The 22,084-nt window shown below is 33.5% G+C and overlaps 4 protein-coding genes and 1 long non-coding RNA gene across 8 annotated transcripts; 2 read left to right on the forward strand and 3 right to left on the reverse strand.

Annotated features, from left to right (window-relative positions):
* Positions 1-233: 233 nt before the first annotated feature.
* LOC8265225 (protein ENHANCED DISEASE RESISTANCE 2-like) lies at positions 234-1,510 on the reverse strand. The gene has a single exon (XM_002515339.4). The coding sequence runs from the start codon at positions 1,324-1,326 to the stop codon at positions 397-399; it is 930 nt and encodes a 309-aa protein (XP_002515385.2). The 5' UTR covers positions 1,327-1,510; the 3' UTR covers positions 234-396.
* Positions 1,511-4,485: 2,975 nt separating this feature from the next.
* LOC107260943 lies at positions 4,486-6,194 on the reverse strand. 2 transcript variants are annotated; one of them, XM_048371578.1, is made up of 3 exons: positions 5,885-6,194; positions 5,698-5,767; positions 4,486-4,731 (listed from the first exon to the last, which is right to left on the reverse strand). In XM_048371578.1, the coding sequence occupies exons 1-2, from the start codon at positions 5,972-5,974 to the stop codon at positions 5,708-5,710; spliced, it is 150 nt and encodes a 49-aa protein (XP_048227535.1). In that variant the 5' UTR covers positions 5,975-6,194; the 3' UTR covers positions 4,486-4,731; positions 5,698-5,707. The 2 variants fall into 2 exon arrangements, with proteins under 2 accessions (XP_048227535.1, XP_048227534.1); XM_048371577.1 differs by having other exon boundaries at positions 5,694-5,767; positions 5,885-6,189.
* A 1,667-nt stretch (positions 6,195-7,861) lies between these two features.
* LOC8265224 (uncharacterized protein slr1919) lies at positions 7,862-15,328 on the forward strand. The gene is made up of 14 exons (XM_002515338.4): positions 7,862-8,153; positions 8,374-8,494; positions 8,580-8,826; positions 8,943-8,984; positions 9,568-9,639; positions 9,778-9,913; positions 10,108-10,265; positions 10,472-10,556; positions 10,982-11,148; positions 11,295-11,456; positions 12,070-12,219; positions 12,681-12,941; positions 13,562-13,840; positions 14,352-15,328. Exons 1-14 carry the CDS (start codon positions 8,096-8,098, stop codon positions 14,610-14,612), a joined length of 2,199 nt encoding a protein of 732 aa, XP_002515384.1. The 5' UTR covers positions 7,862-8,095; the 3' UTR covers positions 14,613-15,328.
* A 1,467-nt stretch (positions 15,329-16,795) lies between these two features.
* LOC8265223 (probable protein phosphatase 2C 59) lies at positions 16,796-21,257 on the forward strand. 3 transcript variants are annotated; one of them, XM_048371736.1, is made up of 10 exons: positions 16,796-17,026; positions 17,138-17,391; positions 17,981-17,995; positions 18,305-18,432; positions 19,276-19,374; positions 19,485-19,643; positions 19,741-19,827; positions 19,928-20,019; positions 20,507-20,581; positions 20,755-21,257. In XM_048371736.1, the coding sequence occupies exons 2-10, from the start codon at positions 17,312-17,314 to the stop codon at positions 20,923-20,925; spliced, it is 906 nt and encodes a 301-aa protein (XP_048227693.1). In that variant the 5' UTR covers positions 16,796-17,026; positions 17,138-17,311; the 3' UTR covers positions 20,926-21,257. The 3 variants fall into 3 exon arrangements, with proteins under 3 accessions (XP_048227693.1, XP_002515383.1, XP_015572576.1); XM_002515337.4 differs by lacking the exon at positions 17,981-17,995 and having other exon boundaries at positions 16,802-17,026; XM_015717090.3 differs by lacking the exon at positions 16,796-17,026 and having other exon boundaries at positions 17,378-17,391; positions 17,981-18,102.
* LOC112534119 lies at positions 20,625-22,040 on the reverse strand. The gene is made up of 2 exons (XR_003078431.2): positions 21,414-22,040; positions 20,625-21,042 (listed from the first exon to the last, which is right to left on the reverse strand). It is a non-coding gene; the product is annotated as an uncharacterized LOC112534119 (long non-coding RNA).
* Positions 22,041-22,084: the final 44 nt, after the last annotated feature.

The following is a 22,084-nucleotide window of genomic DNA, read 5'->3' on the forward strand; positions in this document are numbered from 1 at the left end:
AAAATATCAGTTTACTAATACAAGCCCCCACCACCACACCCTACACATGAGAGGGAAAAAACAAACACCAAATACAAACCAAAGCATCCGCTCAATTTTATCATTTTTCTTTTTCACTCATCTCTTTCCGCCATCTTCTTCTCCATACCACTGCTTGTAAAAAGAATAAAACAAAAAGTGCACGCATTCCTAACAAGTAACTAATATGGCGCAAATGAAATTAAAAATAATAATAATAATAATCCTCGCATCGTTATTTGTTATCATTTATTATCTACAACCATCAATCCCCGTTAAAAAGGGAACCACCCAAACCCAACATAACAGATTAACAAAAAGCTTAAAAATTAAAATCAAGTAAAATGAACAAGAAAAAGAAAAAAAGAAAAGCATGTGTCATGCGTTCTCGTTTTCATCTTCATCATCGCCAGACTCGTGGTGTTTGACTTTAGCTAACCCTAATCCACGCGCCACAACGTTCACACTCGGCGCGTCAACTACAGTTGCCGACGACATCTCCATTTGACAAATCCTAATGGCACCAATTAATTTCTCAGGCAACTCGTCTTCGGCTTGAGCTTCCACAACAAACCCCATATCAATCGTGACACTGGTGACATATCCCAATGCAAGATGCAATATAGCAGTAGCAATCTTAGAGCTACCTATATCAACATCAATCTCCAGATAGTTAACTCCTCTATGATAATTACAATTTAACGCTTTACCTAACAAACACGCACTATAATTTCCTACTGTTTTTTTCACTATCCACGGTCCTTTCACGATTCTGTTAACGATCTTAAACCGTTGATTCCTAAATGCATCATCACCGTTAATAAACCGATAGAGTAACGAACCGGTCGGGATAGGATCTTCTGTTACAAAGTAAAAAACTGCACTGTGTTGTTCTTTACCAGGAACTTGAAGATTAACAGCAAACACGAAACTTTTTAACGAGTTTCCTTGAGATTGTGATTTTTTAAGAGCCAGCGACACGCGGTTATCTAGACGAGCGAGTACGTTGTCGAGTTTTGTGCTCGACTTAAGCCAGTCCATGCCGGCGGGAGTGAGTAAGTATCCGCCTGAGGCGGGAGATTTTTGTCGTTTAGTGAAGTAGTGTTTAGAACGGAGAGAGAAAAGTTCACCTGGAGGTGATGCCCAGCCGTTTGAACCATTTTCGAGGTCTACGCGGCGGAGGGATCCACCGTTGATTGCATCGGAGATCCAACTGTCGCTGGACGTGGTGGTGGAGGCGGTGGAGATGGATCTGGAGACGGCAGTTTCGGTGCCAGAATTACGGTGTTTTTGTTTGGTTGGGCACATACTTAAAAAAATTTGTAGTTATTGCAATTGAGATGCTGGGAGAGCAAGTGATGTTGTAGAGTCAGAGACGCTGCTATTATGGTGGTTTAGGGGGAGGTAAGGAGTTAGTTTGCACCTGTATTTCCAAGAAACTACAATAGAGCCCTTCAGCATCCGAGTAGTTGGCAGTTGGCCCGCTTCTTTTTTTTTAGATTGTTTTCTTTTTCTTTTTTCTGATAAGTAAGAAAATTATAATATATATAATAAAAGATAAAAACCGAACGAAACTTTAACTTGGTTTATATTTTTAATAAACCCCATTTATTGAATTTGACTTATTTAATTTGGTTTGATTTAAAATTAAAAAGAATTAATTTAACTGAATTAAATGAGTTAATTAAGAATTTAATATGTTATTAAATCTAATTTTGAAAATACTTTATATAATTTAATTTAATTAGTTTAGTATCTCAGTTTAGCCTCTTGGTTTTCATTTATACAAAATTTAATTTATTCAATTTTGGGACATAATTCAGTCTTATTTAATTTATTAAATCAATTAAATGCAAACCTTACTAATTAGTATTCTTGTTCAATAAATTTTAATTCTTAATCCTTACCAATATTACCTAATACCTAAATAGCTAATCCTATGTCAAATGGGAAATTTTGGTTGATTTTTCTCCACAATTACTATCTATAAATTCTTTTCTAAGGTGCTATTTACAAGACAAGCCTATTATAAATATTATTACTATTGAAATAATTTTCATTACGAAGAAATTCATTTACTATAATTAATATCTTATTTATAAAATATTTCACATTTAAGAATTTAAAAGAAATCTAATCCTTATAAGATGACTATTAAACTAAACTTACTCAAAATAAATGGCTTAATCTTTCTTGAAAAATAGATATTGTGTCATGAGTTTAATATACTCTTTGTCCATCTTATGGTGTAATGTAGTGATTCTAGAAATTTAGATAAATAATTACTTTTATTCCTATAAACTTTTCATTGTTATTTCTTTTTATATTTAATATTTAAATATGCTTTGAATCTCAATGGCATGAATAAAAAAAAATTATCGACAGTCTTATCGCATTGCTTCACGTGTCATTTATAGATGAATAAATTTTATAATCTTAAAATCAATTTGTTCTAAAATAAAAGAAAACCTAACGCAATAGTTGCATTTTTGAATGCTGTTTCCATGTTCAATTAGATGCGTGCGAGAATTTTATAAAGTATTGATTGGTGGCGTTGAGATTTTAATTTGTTTGGTATATTTTCTTTATGTTGAGTTGTTATAATAAGCTTTTTCTTTAATCAGTAAGCTTTTCTTTATTCGGTCGTATTATTCAGCTTTTGTTCTTTTTCCAAATTTTAAACGAACTTTTACACTTAATAATGGCAGATGTGTTATTCTACAAAGAGAAGAGGGAGCTTTATTGGATCAGAAAATGGAAAGCCTGTACATTGGTGTTGACGATGGAGATAGGGACACGTGGGAATTAATAAGGATACTGAAGACAATTAATGATGCTACGACAAGGAGCATAATAAAGTCACACGAAAATTTGACATGCACAGGTCACCACAGGACTTCGTGGTAACACGTGGAATTATGCATCACAGCTCGCCAATAGCCACTGATTATTAAATTAAAATATGTTTCCACGAGCTCTTCGCTTCTCTTCATTCATATAAATTAATTAATTACTATAACTAAATAAACGCTTCTTTTATGTGATTATATTATATTACGATATATACTACTGCCTTTTTTCTTTTTCTTTTTTTTTTTGAATTGTACAGATTGTCAAAATTAGAGAAGTAGAGATATGATTACTAGAATTTGTTTTCTTAGGTGTAAATGAATGATTAACGATTACAAAAGAGGAATATTGCTTAGTTTGTCCATTCGCGTAAAATCCAAATATTTTATGTTTGTTTAGTATTATTGTCTTCTCACTTCACCATTATTACAAAAACAATTGCAAAAAAGTTTTGGCAGCTATGAATTTTCTAGTAATGATTTCCCTTTCCAATTTTATTTCTATATGTTTTTATGGATGTTGCTAGGTGGTGTATTAGGTTAGTTGTTGAATGCTACATTCTATTCACATTATTATCAACATTAAAATAAATTACATTCTTATTAATATAACAAGTATATAACAAAACCATATAATTCTTTTTTTTTTTCTGAAAATAATAAATTATAGGCTTTAGTGAGATGGGAAAGAAACAACATATTTGGCTTGGTAAGGCTACCAAATACAGACCCATATATGATAATTCTCATAAACTAAGTGGGTATTCCTGCATACTGTCTCGACACAATCTGTATTTTTCATTGTTTTATTTCTCTCCGAGTCATAGAAATCTTACTTTCGGTTCCGTGCAAAAATTAGAATATGACACTACCGCCACTCAATACATCACAAAGATTCTAAAATAACAGCCACCTAACATGTACCTTTTATCAACACTAAAATTTAAATTTAAATTTCACTAATTCATTATTTAATTATTGTCTGTACTATAAAACTGATAAAAATACTTACAGCTAAATAACGTTAATTTTACTTTTATAAGCAACCATAGAAGTGAATCTAAATGGCCAACACTGAATTTGTAAATATGTTAAAAGTTTTTTTCTTTTTTTTCCTCTTTTCAGAAAGAAGTCTTAAAGATTGTTAATAAGCCAGAATGCTCAGTGAAAAAAGTAAAGTGACATCCTCTTTGATATACCAGCAACCAAATTGGCGCACCCAACGTTGAAAGCAAAAGGCCCAAGTGAGCATAGCATATATACAATATGACGTGGAGGATAGACTCTTTTTGTTTTTGAGAAGCAGGCATTACTTTTGAAAAATGGACTAAGCCTGCTCCCCAAAGTCCAAATGTATGGCCCACATAAAGTTTCCCTGTTAAGCAAGAGGAATGCAGAATATGTCCATTAAATTCAATAGCCAAGTAATTGACTATTTCCTAATTCGAATTGCAAGAAAGGATAGTATTTTCGAATTGCAAGAAATGGACTAAGCCTGCTGCACTCTGAAGGAAGAAAAAATTTCAGTCTCCTCTTTACTCTTTCCTCTCACTTTTTGCTAACAACTTATATGCAATGTAATAAACAATCAAATATGGTATTGGTGAATGCAGAAAGATGAGCAATAGAGCAAGTATGATCAAATAATCAAGACAACATTTGTCCAACTATTCCATGGTGTAAACATCAAGGATAATACAAAGCACTCAGTGATGCTTAATGTAGCATCAATTCCAGAGTTAAGAAGCATGCAGTAATATGATGTACAAAAAGAACACAGACTACATTAACATGTAAATGCAACTTCTTTGAATTGTTGTATAACCTGTCTAACAAAATCCCATCCAGCACTAGGAACAGTTACCTGCAAACAAAAAGGAAAAGTGGCAGTTGAAGCTTAGTGTGTTGAAGCAGCAACAACCAAAAACTTGTAGCAAAACAAATGCGTTAAAAGGGTATGGACCTAGTAGAAAAGGAAACAAGGGTAAACAAAACATGTGCACATTCAAAAGCAGCAACTTAGCAATGCTTGTACCTTGCAGCAGCCTTAAAACATAATTAACAGCCAAAAACAAGGAGGAGGATCATTTACCATGAGGCTAATTACAATGAAAACACCAAGTTTGTACTCCATTTTGGGGGCTACAAAGGAACCAAAATAACCAAATACAATCTGTTCCTTGTACATATTATTCACATTTTGGGCAATAACCATTACTATGACTGGAAAGGGTAGCATAGCAGTTTTTAATTATTCCCAAGTTAGTTTCAAAGTATTCACATTTTTATCACAGATCTAACTGCTCGAGCTAGTTGACAATTAGGCTAGTAAGGCTTGAACCTAAAGTGTTGCCAACAGGATCATTCTCTGATCCCAAAATGAGGGCGCAAATAGATAAAGGTGCATACTAAATCATCAAAGTATGAGTATTTAAATTCATAATAGGGAACCCTAAATTTGCTAAGCAATTATTCCTAATGTCTAGTCAGTAGTACAGTTGACATATTATAGGCCTCATGGCCAAACATCATCAGTCAGAAGAATTGTATATGTCCGAAAGCATTCAAAATATATATATGTATACTAGTACCTGAAACTGGGTATTTCCTGATTATAGCAGAAAATGCAGATTGATCATGCAAATAAACTTTCTTAAAGAGCAAAACTAATTATTGGACACGAATATTTATATACCTTAGGAATCTTTAAATCTAAATTTCAGCAATTTGAAATTTATATTTAATGCCCAAACTCAACATAATTTCGTACAAGTTAAAGAATATATGGGAAGCAGGAAAGCATTTGGGGAGAAGTAGTTAAGAAACCTGCTTTATCTAATTCAATGTGCCTTTCTTCTCTGAGGCTGTTTGTCAGTAGCTAACCTGTACATCCAGTAAACCTAAACACAAAAATCAGAGAAACAAATCAAAGATCTACGCTCAAATTTGGGGATAAATCTAATTGAAATTAAATTATTTGAATTTATGAATCTTCTTTTTGTTCTTTTGGACAGTACCAATGCGATGACATGAGCTGCTATTAGAATAACCACTAGTAAAGGCACCAAATCGAGAAACCATGGTCGCGGTATAGAGTCCTTTGCCATTTTTTTTCCTTCAGAGGGAAGTGTGAGAGTGTGTTAAGCCCTGAAAGGCTGAAACCAGGGTTTTCGAATTTGCTTTGCCTTGATGCTGGATGTTAGAGAAGCATGTGTCGTATCGACGGGATTTTGCCGTTTTGGTTCCGGGAAATTACTGAAACACCTCTACAGAGTTGCCTGTCTCAAATTCATCTGGCGTGATTTTCTACCAGCTAAATTATATCTACGCGATGTTGCGAATTTATATTACAACGTAAATAAATTCTTAATTTTATTACACTACATATTTTGGGTGCATAAAATATATATATATATTTTAATACATTAATAAATAAATAAATATAGCTAAAAATATTGTATATGAACATGATAATATCTTAAATTATTTTTTAAATTATTTTTCAAACTCAATTATTTCTCAAAAGTATGTAGGTAATAATAGAATTTATAATAAAAAATGAGATTTATATAGTAAAACATACCATCCCCTTATACATAATCACATTCATATATATGTATTATTAAAAAAAATAATAACTCAAATTACTAATAATAATGAACATGATCAAATTAATAACTTGGCTAAGTAATATTGCAAATTTTGATTACCAAGGTCTCCTTAATGAAATTTAAATTATTTTTTTCAAAAATTATAAATACCATATAAATCAATTTAGAACAAATAAATTTTGAAAAATTATAATAAAATAAAGCGTTTTAAGTAAATATATATATTTATATATAAATATTTTAATAATTTAATCAGTTTAATATTTTAATTTTTAATATAATAAATAAATATTTAAATTTATATTTATAATATTATAATATTTTTAACTTTGTATTTATTTATATATATTTTATGAAGTTGTTTAAATATTAAATTAAAATTAAATATAAAAATATAAAAATATTTTTATAATTTAAAATTTGAATATTTATTAAATTAAATTTAAAATTAAAGTATTAAATGAACTCATCATCAATGTAAATTCTTCTTCACTAAATACATAAACTCTATTGTGCGAAATGACATGGAGACCGGCTGAAACAGCATTTTCAAGCCTAGAAAACAAAACGGCTCCATCAATTTGTGTTGTTGTTCCCACGTGTCATAAGAAGACCAAAATAATAGCCTTGATTTGGATAGAGCGGAAGCATAAGTAAGCGGCTGAACTTTATTGATCAGCGTAGGATAGACTACTTAAGATTCAATTCAAAAGGCCCTACTTAGTTTCATAATACGGCGCCGTTATGCATGGCAGCCGTGTGCAAGGCAAAGGAGGCTACGGCAATTGGACAGAAATGGCTATGTGGGCCGACGCCGTTTTGGAGTTCATGCGTACGCAAGGAAAGGGTTGCCAAAGTAATTTCAGGAAGTACAATTCAATTGCAATTACTACTGTTTATTGCCCATAAGGGCTTTTTATTGTTTTTAATAGATTATGCACGGTCACCACCATTAATTATGCATTTGATATTTTTTTTTGGCTTTCACCACCCACTGTCATTTTCTTCCTCACCATCATATTAATATATAATATTTAATTATACATTTTTAGTCTATAATTCAAAACATCTAAAATATAAATGGAGTGATAAAAATATTATAAAATTGAGCAGTCACTGCAGTTTTCAATTTGCATTTGACCCATTTTTAAAAAGCATCATGCAAGAAGAATTTTATATATGTTATAATTTTTAACAAATATTTTATAAGGCACATCTTATTAATTTCTTTTTATACGTTTATAGAAAAATATACTGATAAGGTTAACTTAGCTATAATGAAATGGTAATTAGGTAAATACAATAAGTTTTAACTTATAATATAATGGTTGCTCTCGGCATGGTTAAAAAGCTAAGGTATAATAAAATCCAAACCTCGGGTTTGAATGAGTTTTGGATTTATCCAGGCTTAGCCCAAGTGTAACGGACGACTCGTGGAGGTGCCGAGTATGCTAAACGTGGCAGTTTTCTGAATTCCTAAAGTGCAAAATTCACTAACCGCTTGTCGTCGCTTATGCATTTCAACAAACATTTACTTTGCAAAAACTCTTAACCAGTCACTGGTAGGAGCATGAGCTAATTCAGTTCCAGTCCTTTGATGAGATCTTACAATTCCCGATGAGGAATGTTTATGCAGGTCTCAAGCGTCATCGCCATGCCTCATTTCTATCCAAAAGTAACTAATCTTCCTTCTTCTTCTCCTGCTTTTTTTTTTTTTTTTCAGATTGATTTCGCTTGTTTATTTAATTATTTAAATTTAGATTCTAATATTGCATAAACTTGTATGGCTATAAATCATAATAGTTAAACAATTACCATGCTAATGTATATTATCAGTACGTATCATAACATTTAAATATGACACTTACAAGTTAATGTATGTGTTCTTATTGCAGCTTTATGTCGTAACGGTAACGTTTTGTTGATTCTGAGGAATTGTACATCATTAGGTCGCAAAGATATTGATTTCAGAAGGAGACGAGATACTTTGTTTCTGCCATACTTGCAGTTTCAAAGGTTACTAAATGCTGCTATTATTTATTATTTTTAGAAGGATTTTATCAAATTATTACTGTGTTTTTAAGTGTGATATTTGGTGCAGATTCTCCACAGGTTTTACTAGTGTACATGGCGAACGGCCATCTGCAGAGTATGCAAAATTGAGGAAGGAATCGCTTGAAAGTGAATTTGGGATAGCTCTTGGTGCTTATAGTTCCAAAAGAGTATCTCTCATGTACCGGTTTGGTCCATTTTTAGCCTTGTATAGAGCAGCTATCATTTCTTTTCATGTGTTGAAGTTAACTCTTTGGCAACTTTTTGTTCGAGACATTAAAAAACGTGCCATCAAGGTATTATTTAACAAATATTTGTTAGCTCATGTTGAAGAATTATTTTAAATTTGTATTGTGGAGAAGTAGTAATATAATTCTGGTATTTTGCAACGGTAATTTCAAATTTGTTGCAGTTTCGAGAAACTCTAATCCACTTGGGGCCTTTCTATATCAAGGCAAGTGATGCTGTTATGAAATTGACAAACTCAATTATCATTTTGATTAATGTTATTCCTTTGCTTACAATTAAAGCATGTAACAATTTTGCTGCTTCTTACATATTGCGCATTTTCATGCTAGATTGCTGTGAGACATGCTATCTAGTTCTACTGCATTCTCCTTTATGTGCTGCCTAAAGTATTTATTGCCAGAATCTGCTGACAGTTATTCTGCGACGTCCTTCTGAGAGTTTACATCTGTTATGAGAGGTTCTAAAGGATTGATTGTCTTCTGCACTTGTATTCCCTCTTCAGTGTGTAGTTATTATAATTTTAGATGAAAGATGTGAAACTGGATATTACCCTTTGATTTGTTTGTGACCATTAGTCTTCTTGGTGCAATAGGAGTTGAGAGGTTGTGCAAAGGATGGATTAATAATTACTAATATAGCTCTAGAGGTTCATCCTGGCCTTTATTTATTAAGATTGAAGAACTATGCTCCAGAAAATTCCTAACTGGACAGAAATTTTAAATATAAAGTAAAAATCTTCGGCCGCTTCCTGGGTTTGCATTTGTGATCAATCTTGTTTCAATCTGCAGCTTGGTCAGGCTTTGAGCACAAGACCAGATATATTGCCAACTGTGTACTGTCAAGAACTTGCTAAGTTACAGGTAACCGCTTTTCCCTTTCATGAGGCACTTCACTAATGGGTCATATGATCTGATATATGATTTGCATTTAAGATGTTACTTTCCATTTTCCTTTATTTTTTTCGTTCTTGCAGTCTTAAGTTTTTCTCTTCTTACTAGGATCAAATACCACCATTTCCTACCGATGTTGCAATTAAATCCATTGAATCCCAGATTGGCGTTCCAATTTCACGAATTTTTTCTAACATTAGTCCGGAGCCTATTGCTTCAGCATCCTTGGGGCAGGTGTATAAAGGTTCGGTACTCTCTTCTAATAAACTGAAACCAAAATCCTCGTTGTAATTAGTATTTGTTTACCCTTTATATGTCTTGGCCGGGCTATTTTTTCCTGTTACTTCATGTTACCAACATGTGGGTGTCAGCGGCGATGTTTATGTTATGGAAGTAACACAATCTAAATCGTGTCATTCATTGCTTCAAGTATTGCAGCTCATCTGCATTCTGGTGAGGTTGTAGCTGTCAAGGTACAGAGACCGGGTATGTCAGTTTTGTTGACCCTTGATGCGCTGTTATTTCATATGATTGGTGGTCAATTAAAGCGTTTTGCGAAGGCCCGCAAGGATCTATTAGTTGCAGTAAATGAGGTGGTGAGTGTTCTATAACTTGTGTGAGAATGCATATGCACACTAATACACACACATCCGCAATTTGCCTTTCTTATTTTATTCAGTGCACTGTATTCCTTGGTGCTAATTTTTCTCTTATTGTGCTTTATTTTTATCTTTTTTTTTTATAATTATTTTTAATAATATTGTACATGCTTGACATCTTCAGGTGTATCTTGAATAAACAGGTCAGGCACATGTTTGATGAAATTGATTACATCCTAGAGGGGAAAAATGCTGAACGCTTTGCTTCTCTTTATGGCCGTGACCCATGTATGTTATCCATGCTTATAACTAGTGCATTTATATTTGTTAGTTGAATGCCATTACCTTTTCCTGTATAGAACTTTTAGTGTTCTTATTGTGAATCCAAGTAATTTGTATGCTTACTGATGTTTCCAAACCTGGATTGCTTGGCAAGGCATTTCTTCTTCACTATGAGTTGATAACTAACTATCGTGCCAGTAGCTCATTCTGAACTCCCACCCCTATTAGCCATGTTCTTGCACCTCTCCTTTGACTTGGAGAACTTGCTGACTGGGTTTTAATATTGAGGATAGTTAAGTTTTGTATGTGTATATGAATCTGTCTTATTTCAAATTAAGCAACTGTTCGCTGCCTGCTTTCCATGCTTGCATGTGTGGTTGCATTATGTAATTTTGTTGTGTCAGATTGATAGGTTGTCTTGCATTTAATAGGTAACAGCATGCACCAGAAGAAAGCAAAGTCTGTTAAAGTTCCTAAAATTTATTGGGATGCGACCTGCAAGGGTGTGCTTACGATGGAATGGATAGATGGAATCAAACTTACAAATGAAGCAGCACTAAAAAGAGCGGGATTGAACAGAAGGAAACTGATTGACCAGGTAGAACCACAGGGCAGTTTACAAAACAGTTCCTTATGATTTCCTTTTGTTTGTGTTCTCAGTGTCTGCCATATCCATCAGTTATATTGTTGCAGACGATTTTGGCCTCATATACAAACTTAAAATGCTTTTGATTTGGCTTCAAGGGTTTATATTGCTCCTTGAGGCAGTTGCTTGAGGTGGGGTTTTTCCATGCTGATCCACATCCAGGAAACCTTGTTGCTACTGACAGCGGCTTTCTTGCATATTTTGACTTTGGAATGATGGGGGATATTCCTCGCCATTACCGTGTGGGACTCATTCAAATGGTAATATATCTGTTTGGTTGATATCTGTAGACAGCACAACTTTTTTTCTTTGGTTTGTATGTGCGACAGTGTGAGGCTTTCTTTGACTAATTGAGAAGAACTTTAGCATCCATGTATCACATTCTATTGGTATTAAAGAGTATTTTACTCTATTTGAATGCTTGGTTCACATATTCCCAAGAAGAAACAATTTTTTTAATCACATCTTTCAGTTTAACTGAACTTCTCAATTACATTCAGACATCTAAAGTACCTTAGTTATTCTCAGATTGGCCACTGCATCCTCATTTTTAATACTGAAAATGTCCATTCTTAGTCGTGCACATGTGGAGAGGCAGGTCAAATTCACACGCTATGTACTACTAGTCTACTCATTCCTGTTGTCCATTTATTTACAAATTGCAGTTACTCTTATTTATTATGTTGAGGATTTCCCGTTTTGGGTTTATAATCTTCATTCTCTTGCTTAAATTTCCATCTTTCTGTGGTTTTTGACCTGGTCATTGTAAGTGTCTAGTAAATCCTGTAAAGTCAGTGTATTAGAAATATGCATAATGATGATGATGACAAGTGACAACTGTTGTCTTTGTTCATAAGTTTGTATCTCTTTCAGCTTGTGCATTTCGTTAATCGGGACTCGCTGGGTTTGGCAAATGATTTTCTTTCTTTGGGATTTATTCCTGAAGGGGTTGATATCCAATCAGTTTCAGATGCATTGCAAGCATCCTTTGGTGATGGGACGAGACAATCTCGAGATTTTGAGGTTTGTATTACTTTTCTCTAAAGAATACATTTCTTTCATTTCCTTATTTCTCTCTGTTTCTTGTTCTTCTGGATCTATGTTGAGAGGTTCTGTCAGTTTCCTTCATTAGATCATAATATCAGCAAAGTAAGTATTAGCATGTCAAGTTGTTCAATTTATGTCCTTAAATTATGCAATTTCAGGATAAGAAAATAACATTTATGACAAGATCAGCATTTCAATTCACTAGGCAATATTTCAATTGGGAATACCATATATCAAAATTGGAGGTACTAGTGACATAATGTGAAGAATTGGGGTAGATGAGTGGACTGAGTAGGTTCTCAACATCCTAACATTAAACATGACGGCCAATAGGATGTTTATGGATCTATCAAGGCTCGAACTTTTATTTCTCTGCTGCTTTAGTTTGGAATAAAACAAAACGTCTTGACTGCTGTTTTCATGCTTGTACATTTCAGGCAATAATGAACCAACTATATGATATTATGTATGAATTTGACTTCTCCCTTCCCCCTGATTATGCTTTGGTGATAAGAGCACTTGGATCACTCGAAGGTACAGCAAAAGTTCTAGATCCTAATTTCAAAGTGATTGAGAGTGCCTATCCGTTTGTCATCGGGAGGCTTTTGGCAGACCCAAATCCTGACATGAGAAGAATTTTGAGGCAACTTCTTATCTGCAATGATGGGTCCATAAGGTGGAATCGATTAGAGCGCCTGGTAGGTCAATCTAGCTCCTTAGAATTTCGTTCTCTTTCACATATTTTGGTCATGCTTTCACCAAATTAGTTTTTGCTGCTTTGTACGGAAATCTTAGGATGTACTGCTAAGTATATACCCTACTGGTAATCTTTGGTTAGATTTATATGCTGTATGTTCTTTGAGATAAATCCACAGAAATGAACCTGTATTATCCTCAATACTGTGATGATTGTGAATATGATGATCTTTGCTTTTCATCATTCCCATCTCTTTTTAATAACACTTGGCAATATTATTTTCCCCATTATTTGCAATATACAAACTGCATGCTATGTCGGTATAGTATTAGTTTTATGCTTATTGATACCCAGTTTCTAATCCTTGCTTATAAGCATGCATTTTTAAGATGGTACTCAAAATATGCAGATACCAAGGGCCAATTTTTCATTTTTATTCCTCAGGTCCTAGTAGTTCTTTCTTTTGTTTGTTTCTATGATATTGAATTCTTTTTTTCCTTGGTTGGTTATGGTATCGAATTTGCTTTTAGAATTTAGATGGTTAATTACTATATTGATTTTGCTCACTGTTTCGCATCCATATATCCTACTTATTGTGCAGTCGTTCCTGTCTTTATCCAGATATTAGCAATATCTGAACAGGCTTCAGAGTCAACTGGAGAGGCTCCCAAGTCTGAAGAAGATCTTACAAATCCTTTTGGATGGAAATCATTTGACATGCGCTCTGTTGTTGGTGCAACTGAAGATCTTCTGCTCTTCATTCTATCTGAAAAGGGTTGGAGGGTTCGTGTTTTCCTTATCCGGGATTTGATTAAGGTAGTTGATGCATTTTTAGAAGATGAAGTTGTTGGTTGCATATCTGATGAAAAATACGAAGCAAGTGAGGCATCTAAGAGTGAGGTTTGTCCGAATTAGTTTTATTGCATCTTTTCACAATTTGGCGTTAATTGCTAAGCGAATCATATTCATGTCTGTGCTAGCTATGTTCCAAAGAGTTTACTAGATTTTGTCTCTATGTTTTTACTCTTTTTGGACATCCATATCAGTGATCCACCAGCTTCAGTTTTTTAGATGGCTCAAAAACTAGGTCTGGTCATTGTGTTGACCAAATAGCATTGTCGCAGCTCTTTCTTCTCTCCTGAAACACCTTTTCTCTGGCCAGTTATAATTATTGTATGTAGTAATAGCAAATTTGTTTTAATTGAAAGCAAACATCTTTTGGATCTAAATCTAGAATCACCGTCTCTGGTTTTACTTTTGCATGGTCATCTTGATTGCAGAAAGATGCGCATATGCACGCACAAAAAATTAAGGAAGCAATGAAAATAAAGAAAGCACATATGAATTAAAGATCAAGTGATGCTGTGTTTACTGATGTTAGCATGTTTTATTATTTGTTCTTCAACTGCAGAGTCATTCAATGGTCATGAGGGTAGTTGATGGGTTCCAGTATCTTCGTCAAGCAGTAAAGTTGGCCCCAGAGATGTGGACAGTAATGCTTATACGGTTGACATTGAAGCCCGAGTCCCGTGCATTTACTCTTGACATTATTTCAGCTCTTACCCTTCATCTTAGCCATAAACTTCCTGAAAATTTTTGGAATTCTATGTCTAAAATTCTTCATAAGTTGGAGAGGAACTACAGATTTGATGATAAGAGGAAAAACCCTTGATTTCTATTTATGATTTTCCTTTTTTTCCAGCATGAGATTTCCCACAAATGTTTGATTGAGAAGAAATAGATGATACCCTTAACATTCCAGGATAATGTACATATCTAGAGAAAGCTCACTGGTTTTAAAGGTGAATCAAACGCTATGGAGAAATCTCATTTCCCTGTTCTACTGTTGGATGGCAATGGAGGATAATCGAGAAGCATGTGCATTTATTGGGATCGATTGCAAATGTGTCCAGGTTTTGCACCCAAGGTCAATGGAAGCTTGGCATGGAAGGTCAAGAGCTTATTCTTTTAAGCTACATTAGTGGTGAGACCTTCTAGGTTGGTAACTTTTCATTTTAGCAGGGAAAATAATGAAAGCACCATATACTGGCACAATCTTAGATTTTGTTATGAGGCCTGCACAGGCCAGCAAAAAAACAGAGGTTTTTTCACTCTTTTATTCCCTGCTTTTGTTTTCCCTATTATTTGTAAGGCGCAGCGGAAGGGAAGAGGAGAAAGTAACAAGAGGGAACGATAGAAGCAACTCTGGTGACATGTCTCATTCAATTAATGTATTTTTCCTTGATCCAAGGCAACTTGCTTAGAAAAACCTTGAAATTTATATTGGTCGGCTAGGTTTGACAGATTCTGATTCCTGTTATGCAACCCATTGTTATGTATAATAATAATAATAATAATAATAATAATAATAGCATATTCATTGGTAAATGAAACCCTACCATGGTTTCATATCTTTAATCCTGACCCGGTCCCGGTTCATTTCGATTGATCAGTACGAAAAATCTCTAATGAGTAATTTCATTATCAAAGCAATCAATCTTAAAGAAGCAACAGTGACGTCAATATATATGTTTTGAGTAATGTTATTAATTTCAATATTTTCCTTATTAATTTAGTATATTGCCTAATGTGCTATTATGATATTGGTATATACAAAAAAAAAAAAAAAGAATAATATTACATCAATTGTTATCATGAATTAACTAAAAGTATGTCTTACGTACAAATACCAGAACAAACCAATGCATTCACCTGTTTTGATCCAAAACTATGGTCTTCTTCCTTTATGTTTTATTGGGAAATTTATATTCCTATTTTTAAATATATGTAAACTTATTTTTTTATAATATTTCTAATATATGTTTTTACTCAATTTGTCCGTATAAAGTTGTTTAAACATTATTAAAAAATAAAATTTAAATATATATTAGATAAATTAAAAATTAGATGTGTACATATATTATAATATAAAGTAAAATTCAGATACTTATTAAATTAAATTTAAATATTAAACTGATTAATCAATATAAATATATATTTTGCTATATTTTATTTCTCATTTTTTAAATTTATCTTTTAATATATATTTTCTTTTTAAAAAAAATTAAAATATATTTCCTTAAGTATATCTAATCTTTAACTTCTTTTCCCTATATATATATATAAAGGATATTGAAAATATTAGATTATTATGTTTAAATGTAAGATAATTGTTATTGATGTAACGAGTGTTTGTTTATTTTGATTGGGTGTCCTAATTTATTCTTTATTTTGTTTTAGCTTCAAAATTTATACCTAAACTAGCAATCAATAAAAAAGATATTTCATTCCATTTCTTTGATATAATTGCAAATTAATTTATTAGTAAAATACATAAATCCATATTTCTCATGATAATACTAATTCATTCAAGCATGAAAATTTAATAATTTAGATTTGTTGTAGTAAGAAATTTACCATTTTGTCCAAAATATGTTTATATTTTATGATATTAATTTAATTTATATTATAATTATTACTAGAGAGAGCCACCTAATAAAGTCAACAGGTGATTAGCTCACTTAAGATCCTTTTTAACTACTACTCTATAACACACAATCTGACCTTCATCCAGAAAGAAAAATTACCCTGAGACACACCAGAGAATTGAAAGCTATTACTGCCTACTGCATGGACGACACGTGTATACTTGATTTCATCAAACATGACCTGTCTTTGACATTGACTAGGTCCTATTGTAAGCTTGGCTCACGCATAAGACGACGCGTAAGGATAATAAATTAAAATTAAAAAACAAAATAAAATCCCATTTTTAGTATGAAATAACAACTCCCTTCTTTTTAGCTAAAAATAAAACAATTTTTAAAAAAGAGAATTCAGTTTATTAATTATTTTTCTTAATTTCAAAATTTTTTAACAGAAATTTGTCAGTCTGATCTGGTTTTTTGAGCTTCCCCTTTCTTTAACAGAAAGAAACAGTAATCGCCTCATTCTTTGCTTTGCTTTTTATTTTTGAGTTTCATTTTCTCTCTCTCTAGAAAGCTCTTAGCTCTCTTTTCTAATCTCTCTCTGAAAAGACTCAGAAACTATCTATGATGGAATTTCATTTCTGTTCCTTTCCTTCAGGTAATGAAAATTATATGTGTTGTTGTATAGCTTCATGAACATATGATTATGATGATTTTATGTTTGAATTGATTTTGAATTGATTTTGAATTGTTTTGTCTCTATTTGCAGGTTAAGTTTGAGTCATCTGCTGATGAATTCATAAATGTCAATCAAGGATAGGCTTAACATCTGCTGCAATAAATATCAAACTAAAAAGAAAAGCTGTTAGCTGTAGTTAATTTTGTTTTATTATAATAATATTTAAAAGATAGGAGAGGAAGGTGAAATTTAAAAGGAAGAATTATGGGATACCTAAATTCAGTACTGTCTAATTCAAATCAGGTTCATGCTGATGATGCGCCTGTTAGCGGTGGTGGTCTCAGGTAATTTTTTTTTTTTCTATCTTTTTTTTTTAAAAACCTTTTAATTAATGGCTTATTATTGTTGAATTAATAATTATTTGATCTAAATGTTTAGTCATATGTGTTTGCTTCTTTGTTGATCATAATTGATGTTTTGTCCTATAATGAATTTTGTTAAATTTAGGTGCTTTTTCTTATTTTCTTATTCTGATTGACTGTATGTTGGTTATGTATGTTAAAAATTTATTGAAGTTACACCATGTTTGTTTAAAAATGATGTATCTAGATATGGTAAAGTTGAACGATCTCTTCAATTTTCTTCCTTTTAGATTAGGTCTGCTATTTTTGTCTTCACCTAATTGCAGAACCATGTAGTGCTTCTTATTCCATTGGTTGTATGGGTGACAATCTTTTAAACGAATTATATCCGATGATTGAAGAGAGAACATAGAAAAGTAATTAATGTTTTGTTAGTATGTGGTGGAATTTTGTGGTCGGTTCTTTAGCAAATTAAATGACTGAAATTCAATTGGATATTCTGTGGAGACTAATTGAATTCAAAGGGTATCTATGTTATCTTGAGACTCTGTTTCTGTTGTCCGTTTTGCAGCTGTTTATTTCTATAGTGAGTATCTTGTGTGCTGTTTTCATATTTTGGGCAAAGTGCAAGATGAGACAAACACATCTTATTTCACATATTGGAATGAATTTGGAACTCCTCTTGCGAGAAAGGTTGTTGGTTATCATTTATTTGTTAGTTGTCCCTAGTGGAATGACTTATTATCCCTCTGGTCATACCGGGTCATATCGGGATATGTGGCTAGAGGGATCACATCAAAGGGCTTTAACTTCATCCCCTGATCAATAACCTTACATCTTATTTGTGTTAATAGGATTTTTCTGGTACTAAAATCTGGCATGTTTATTGCAACAGTCAAAATGGGAAGTTCAGTTATGGATATGCAAGCTCTCCAGGGAAAAGATCTTCCATGGAAGATTTCTATGAGACAAGAATTGATGGTGTTGATGGAGAGATAGTTGGCCTGTTTGGAGTTTTTGACGGTCTCTCTCTCTTTCTCTCTCTCTCTCTCTCTCTCTCTCTGTATGTGTGTCTTTCCACTTTAAGTATTGCCAACAACTATAATGAGCATACTAGGATTATTTTTGCAGAATACATGCTAATAATATCAGATTTTGCACCAAATGCAGAACACATCACTGCTCATTTAATTATGAATACATGTTCCTCCTGGTCATTAAAAGTCATAATTTCTTTTTTCTTTTTGGTGTGGGCAATGAGTTAATTTTCACTAAAAGGTTGTTCTTTCATTTATTATCATAGTGTTCCATCTCTGGCCTTTGCAGATTTTTGGGTTCGGTTGCTTTTGTATTTGAGTATACTATTTCATTTCACCAGCATTCCATTTCCTCTAAGTAGTCATTAAATAGAGGAAAGGTGGCTGAAAGTATTTGCAGACTGTTAGTTTTTGGGCATCTGCTCCAATGTGGTTGCAGTACTTGAAGCCATCATTTAGGTGCCATTATTGGCTGTGGAGCCAGCATGAATTTTGTTTTATGCTGAGGTGGTCTGTACCAGTTTGTTTGTGCATCTGCTCCAATTTGGTTGCAGCACTTGAAGCCGTTTATTAGGTGCCATTATTGGCTGGGAAGTATGGGATCAGCATGGATTTTGAACTTTTATGCTGAAGTGGTTCATACCAGTTTTGCTCTACCAATTCCTTAACATGGCCATTGCCTAACTGTGCTTGGTTTAATCGATGAGATAATTACTGTACGGCTTTGGCTTTAGTATAGTTGTAACATCACATAGCATGATCACATTTTGAAGAAATATCCTTTAATTCTATCAGTTTTAATGGTAGAAATCCCTGTTATGCTTTGCAGGTCATGGAGGTGCACGTGCAGCTGAATATGTGAAACGAAACCTTTTCAGTAATCTGATCAGTCATCCAAAGTTCATTTCAGATACAAAATCTGCTATAGGTCTTTCACTTTCTAAAACTATAACTTTAGATTTGATCATTTTGCGACTTCATCAGCCAACAAGGCAAGGCAACTTCATTTTCTATCTTAACTTTTCCCTTGCACCACAGCTGATGCATACAATCACACAGACTCAGAATTTTTGAAATCAGAAAATAATCAGAATCGTGATGCTGGATCAACTGCGTCCACTGCCATTCTTGTCGGTGATCGTTTACTTGTTGCAAATGTTGGAGACTCCAGAGCTGTCATATGCCGGGGTGGAAATGGTAAGATTCAAAAGAATTATTTTTTTAGGATGCTCAGTCTTTGAAATTTTTGGGTTTATAATGTTGTAAATTAAGCTATTATTTCCATTATATGCAGCTATTGCTGTTTCTCGAGATCACAAGCCAGACCAAACTGATGAGAGGCAACGGATTGAGGATGCTGGAGGATTTGTGATGTGGGCAGGCAAGGACCTTGCAAAGCCAATACTATACTTTTTATCAATGTAGTGAAAGCTTTTCAATGATGTTCTCACATTCTTGATGAATGAAAAAACTAACAACAGGGACTTGGAGAGTTGGTGGAGTTCTTGCTGTCTCCCGTGCATTTGGTGATAAGCTTTTGAAGCAGTATGTTGTTGCTGATCCAGAAATTCAGGTCCGAGTGTTCTTATTCTAACCATTTTTGTTTGTACATGTTATATTTTCTGGTAAATCTTAGCAAGCAAGAGATGAAAAGGAAAAGAGTTGGGTTGACTTTCAAATTTGAACTCCAAATTGATTTAACTTGTAATGATGGATCTGTCAATATTTACATGTGTTATGACAATTTACATGTGTTATGGAACTTCATAGATCTGCCAATGGTTAGATGGACCATGGACTTGTCTGTTTAACTGTATGGGCAAGCATGGGATGAGGGCTGTACCACGCTGCTAAATTTTGGAAGTCTTGTTCATTGCATTTGAGATTTCTCTAGTAGTTATCTTATCCAATCAATTACTCTTTTAATTTAAGGAAAGAAAAAAAATGCTCTTATATAATTTAGAGTTTGCTTCAGATTTCTTTTGTTTGTTTTTATTCTTTTTCATTCCATAGGAAATTCAAGTGTGATTTAGTCGCTGACATAGTTTTGGAAATTGCAGGAGGAAAAAATTGACAGTTCGCTTGAGTTTCTTATCCTTGCAAGTGATGGACTCTGGGACGTTGTGACCAATGAGGTTTGCCATAAAATCCAATTTGCCATAATGCACTTACATAATGTAGACTAGAGAAGGAATTTGTCCTTTATAACGTTAAATTTTTGTCAAACAATTTGAAGACAGAATGAGCGGGTTGTTCATTGCTGCTAGCACCATCCGATGCTTTATATATTCTTTTTCTTTTTTCTCAGGAAGCTGTTGAAATGACCAGACCAATCGAGGATCCTGAGCAAGCGGCAAGGAGTTTGCTGCAGGAGGCATACCAGAGAGGCAGTGCGGACAACATTACCTGTGTTGTTGTCCGATTTTTAGCAAATCAAGCTGCAACTTCTCGTGGGACTGCTGCTGTTACTTCCGTGTGAGCACCGTGCTATGTTGCTGTAGTAGGGTGTGATTTCACAGATAACCAGAGGAATTGTGGGACGATAGAGTTTGGTGGTGTATAGCTAGTCAGAGAAACTGGAGTGTGGCATCCTGTGCTAGGATAGAGAAGATGGACAAACTCAATGGGCAGTTAATAACTATTGCTTATTTTTTAGCCTCTAGTATAGACCTGTATCCCAGTCTAGTTTTGTGTACTTTGGTTCAAGAGAGATATAAATGTCCACTTGTTAATTTGTAAAGAGTCTGAAATTAAATGTTCCCTATATGTTGTAAAATGTGGTTTAAAATCCCTTCTGTTGCATTTCTTCAATATTGGTATATTCCCTATTGTCAAACTAAATGTGATACTCTACTATTTCATGGACTTGCACCACACTGGTTCTATATTTTATTTTTGATAGACTTGGGTGCATCAGAATTTAATTAAGTTGCATCCTTTTTCCAATCCCTTGAATAGGATTTGTACCTGAATCTGTAAACTTTTGATGATGGATTGAGCAGGGCTTCACAGATGATTCCCGAATGTTAGCCTTGAAGCTCCTCATAACCTGCCGTTGGATCTCGTTACCAAGAAAGGCACAACGAAGAAGAATGAGCTGTTAATATGCTTGAGAAAAGAGAACAGTTAATCTATCAAGTGAAGGTCTCTAATCAATTTACTTATAAATCCTTAAAATCGCAATGAATCAGGAATTTCAGAGTAATTGAACACACGACGAATAAGTATTCGAGCACTTGATTAAACTGAAAAGAGAAATGGAAAAGGACATCTTCATAATAACTAAAGAAAGAGAGGACTCGGACTCAGAACAGTAAAGCAGAGTCGGCAAGGCAGAGTTTGCCATTACGCACGACGAGCGAACAAAGCAATTTTCTGTCATCACCGTCCTCCCCTAACCATATATATATGCATATGCTAATAATTGAAAATATGCATGCAACTCATGACACATGAATCAGTTTGAAAATTAAACAGAAAAAAGAAGAAAGAAAGAAAGAAAGTAAGTCGCACATGAACAATTATATCAGCCAAAGCTAATAATAATATGAGTTTCCATAAGATGGCTGCTGCCTCTATGGGATAGAAATACCCAACTTCTATAACTATTTATAGGACTACTCTGCCTTGCTCTTCAA

Source organism: Ricinus communis, chromosome 3 (genome assembly GCF_019578655.1).
Source record: "Ricinus communis isolate WT05 ecotype wild-type chromosome 3, ASM1957865v1, whole genome shotgun sequence".
NCBI lineage: Eukaryota > Viridiplantae > Streptophyta > Magnoliopsida > Malpighiales > Euphorbiaceae > Ricinus > Ricinus communis.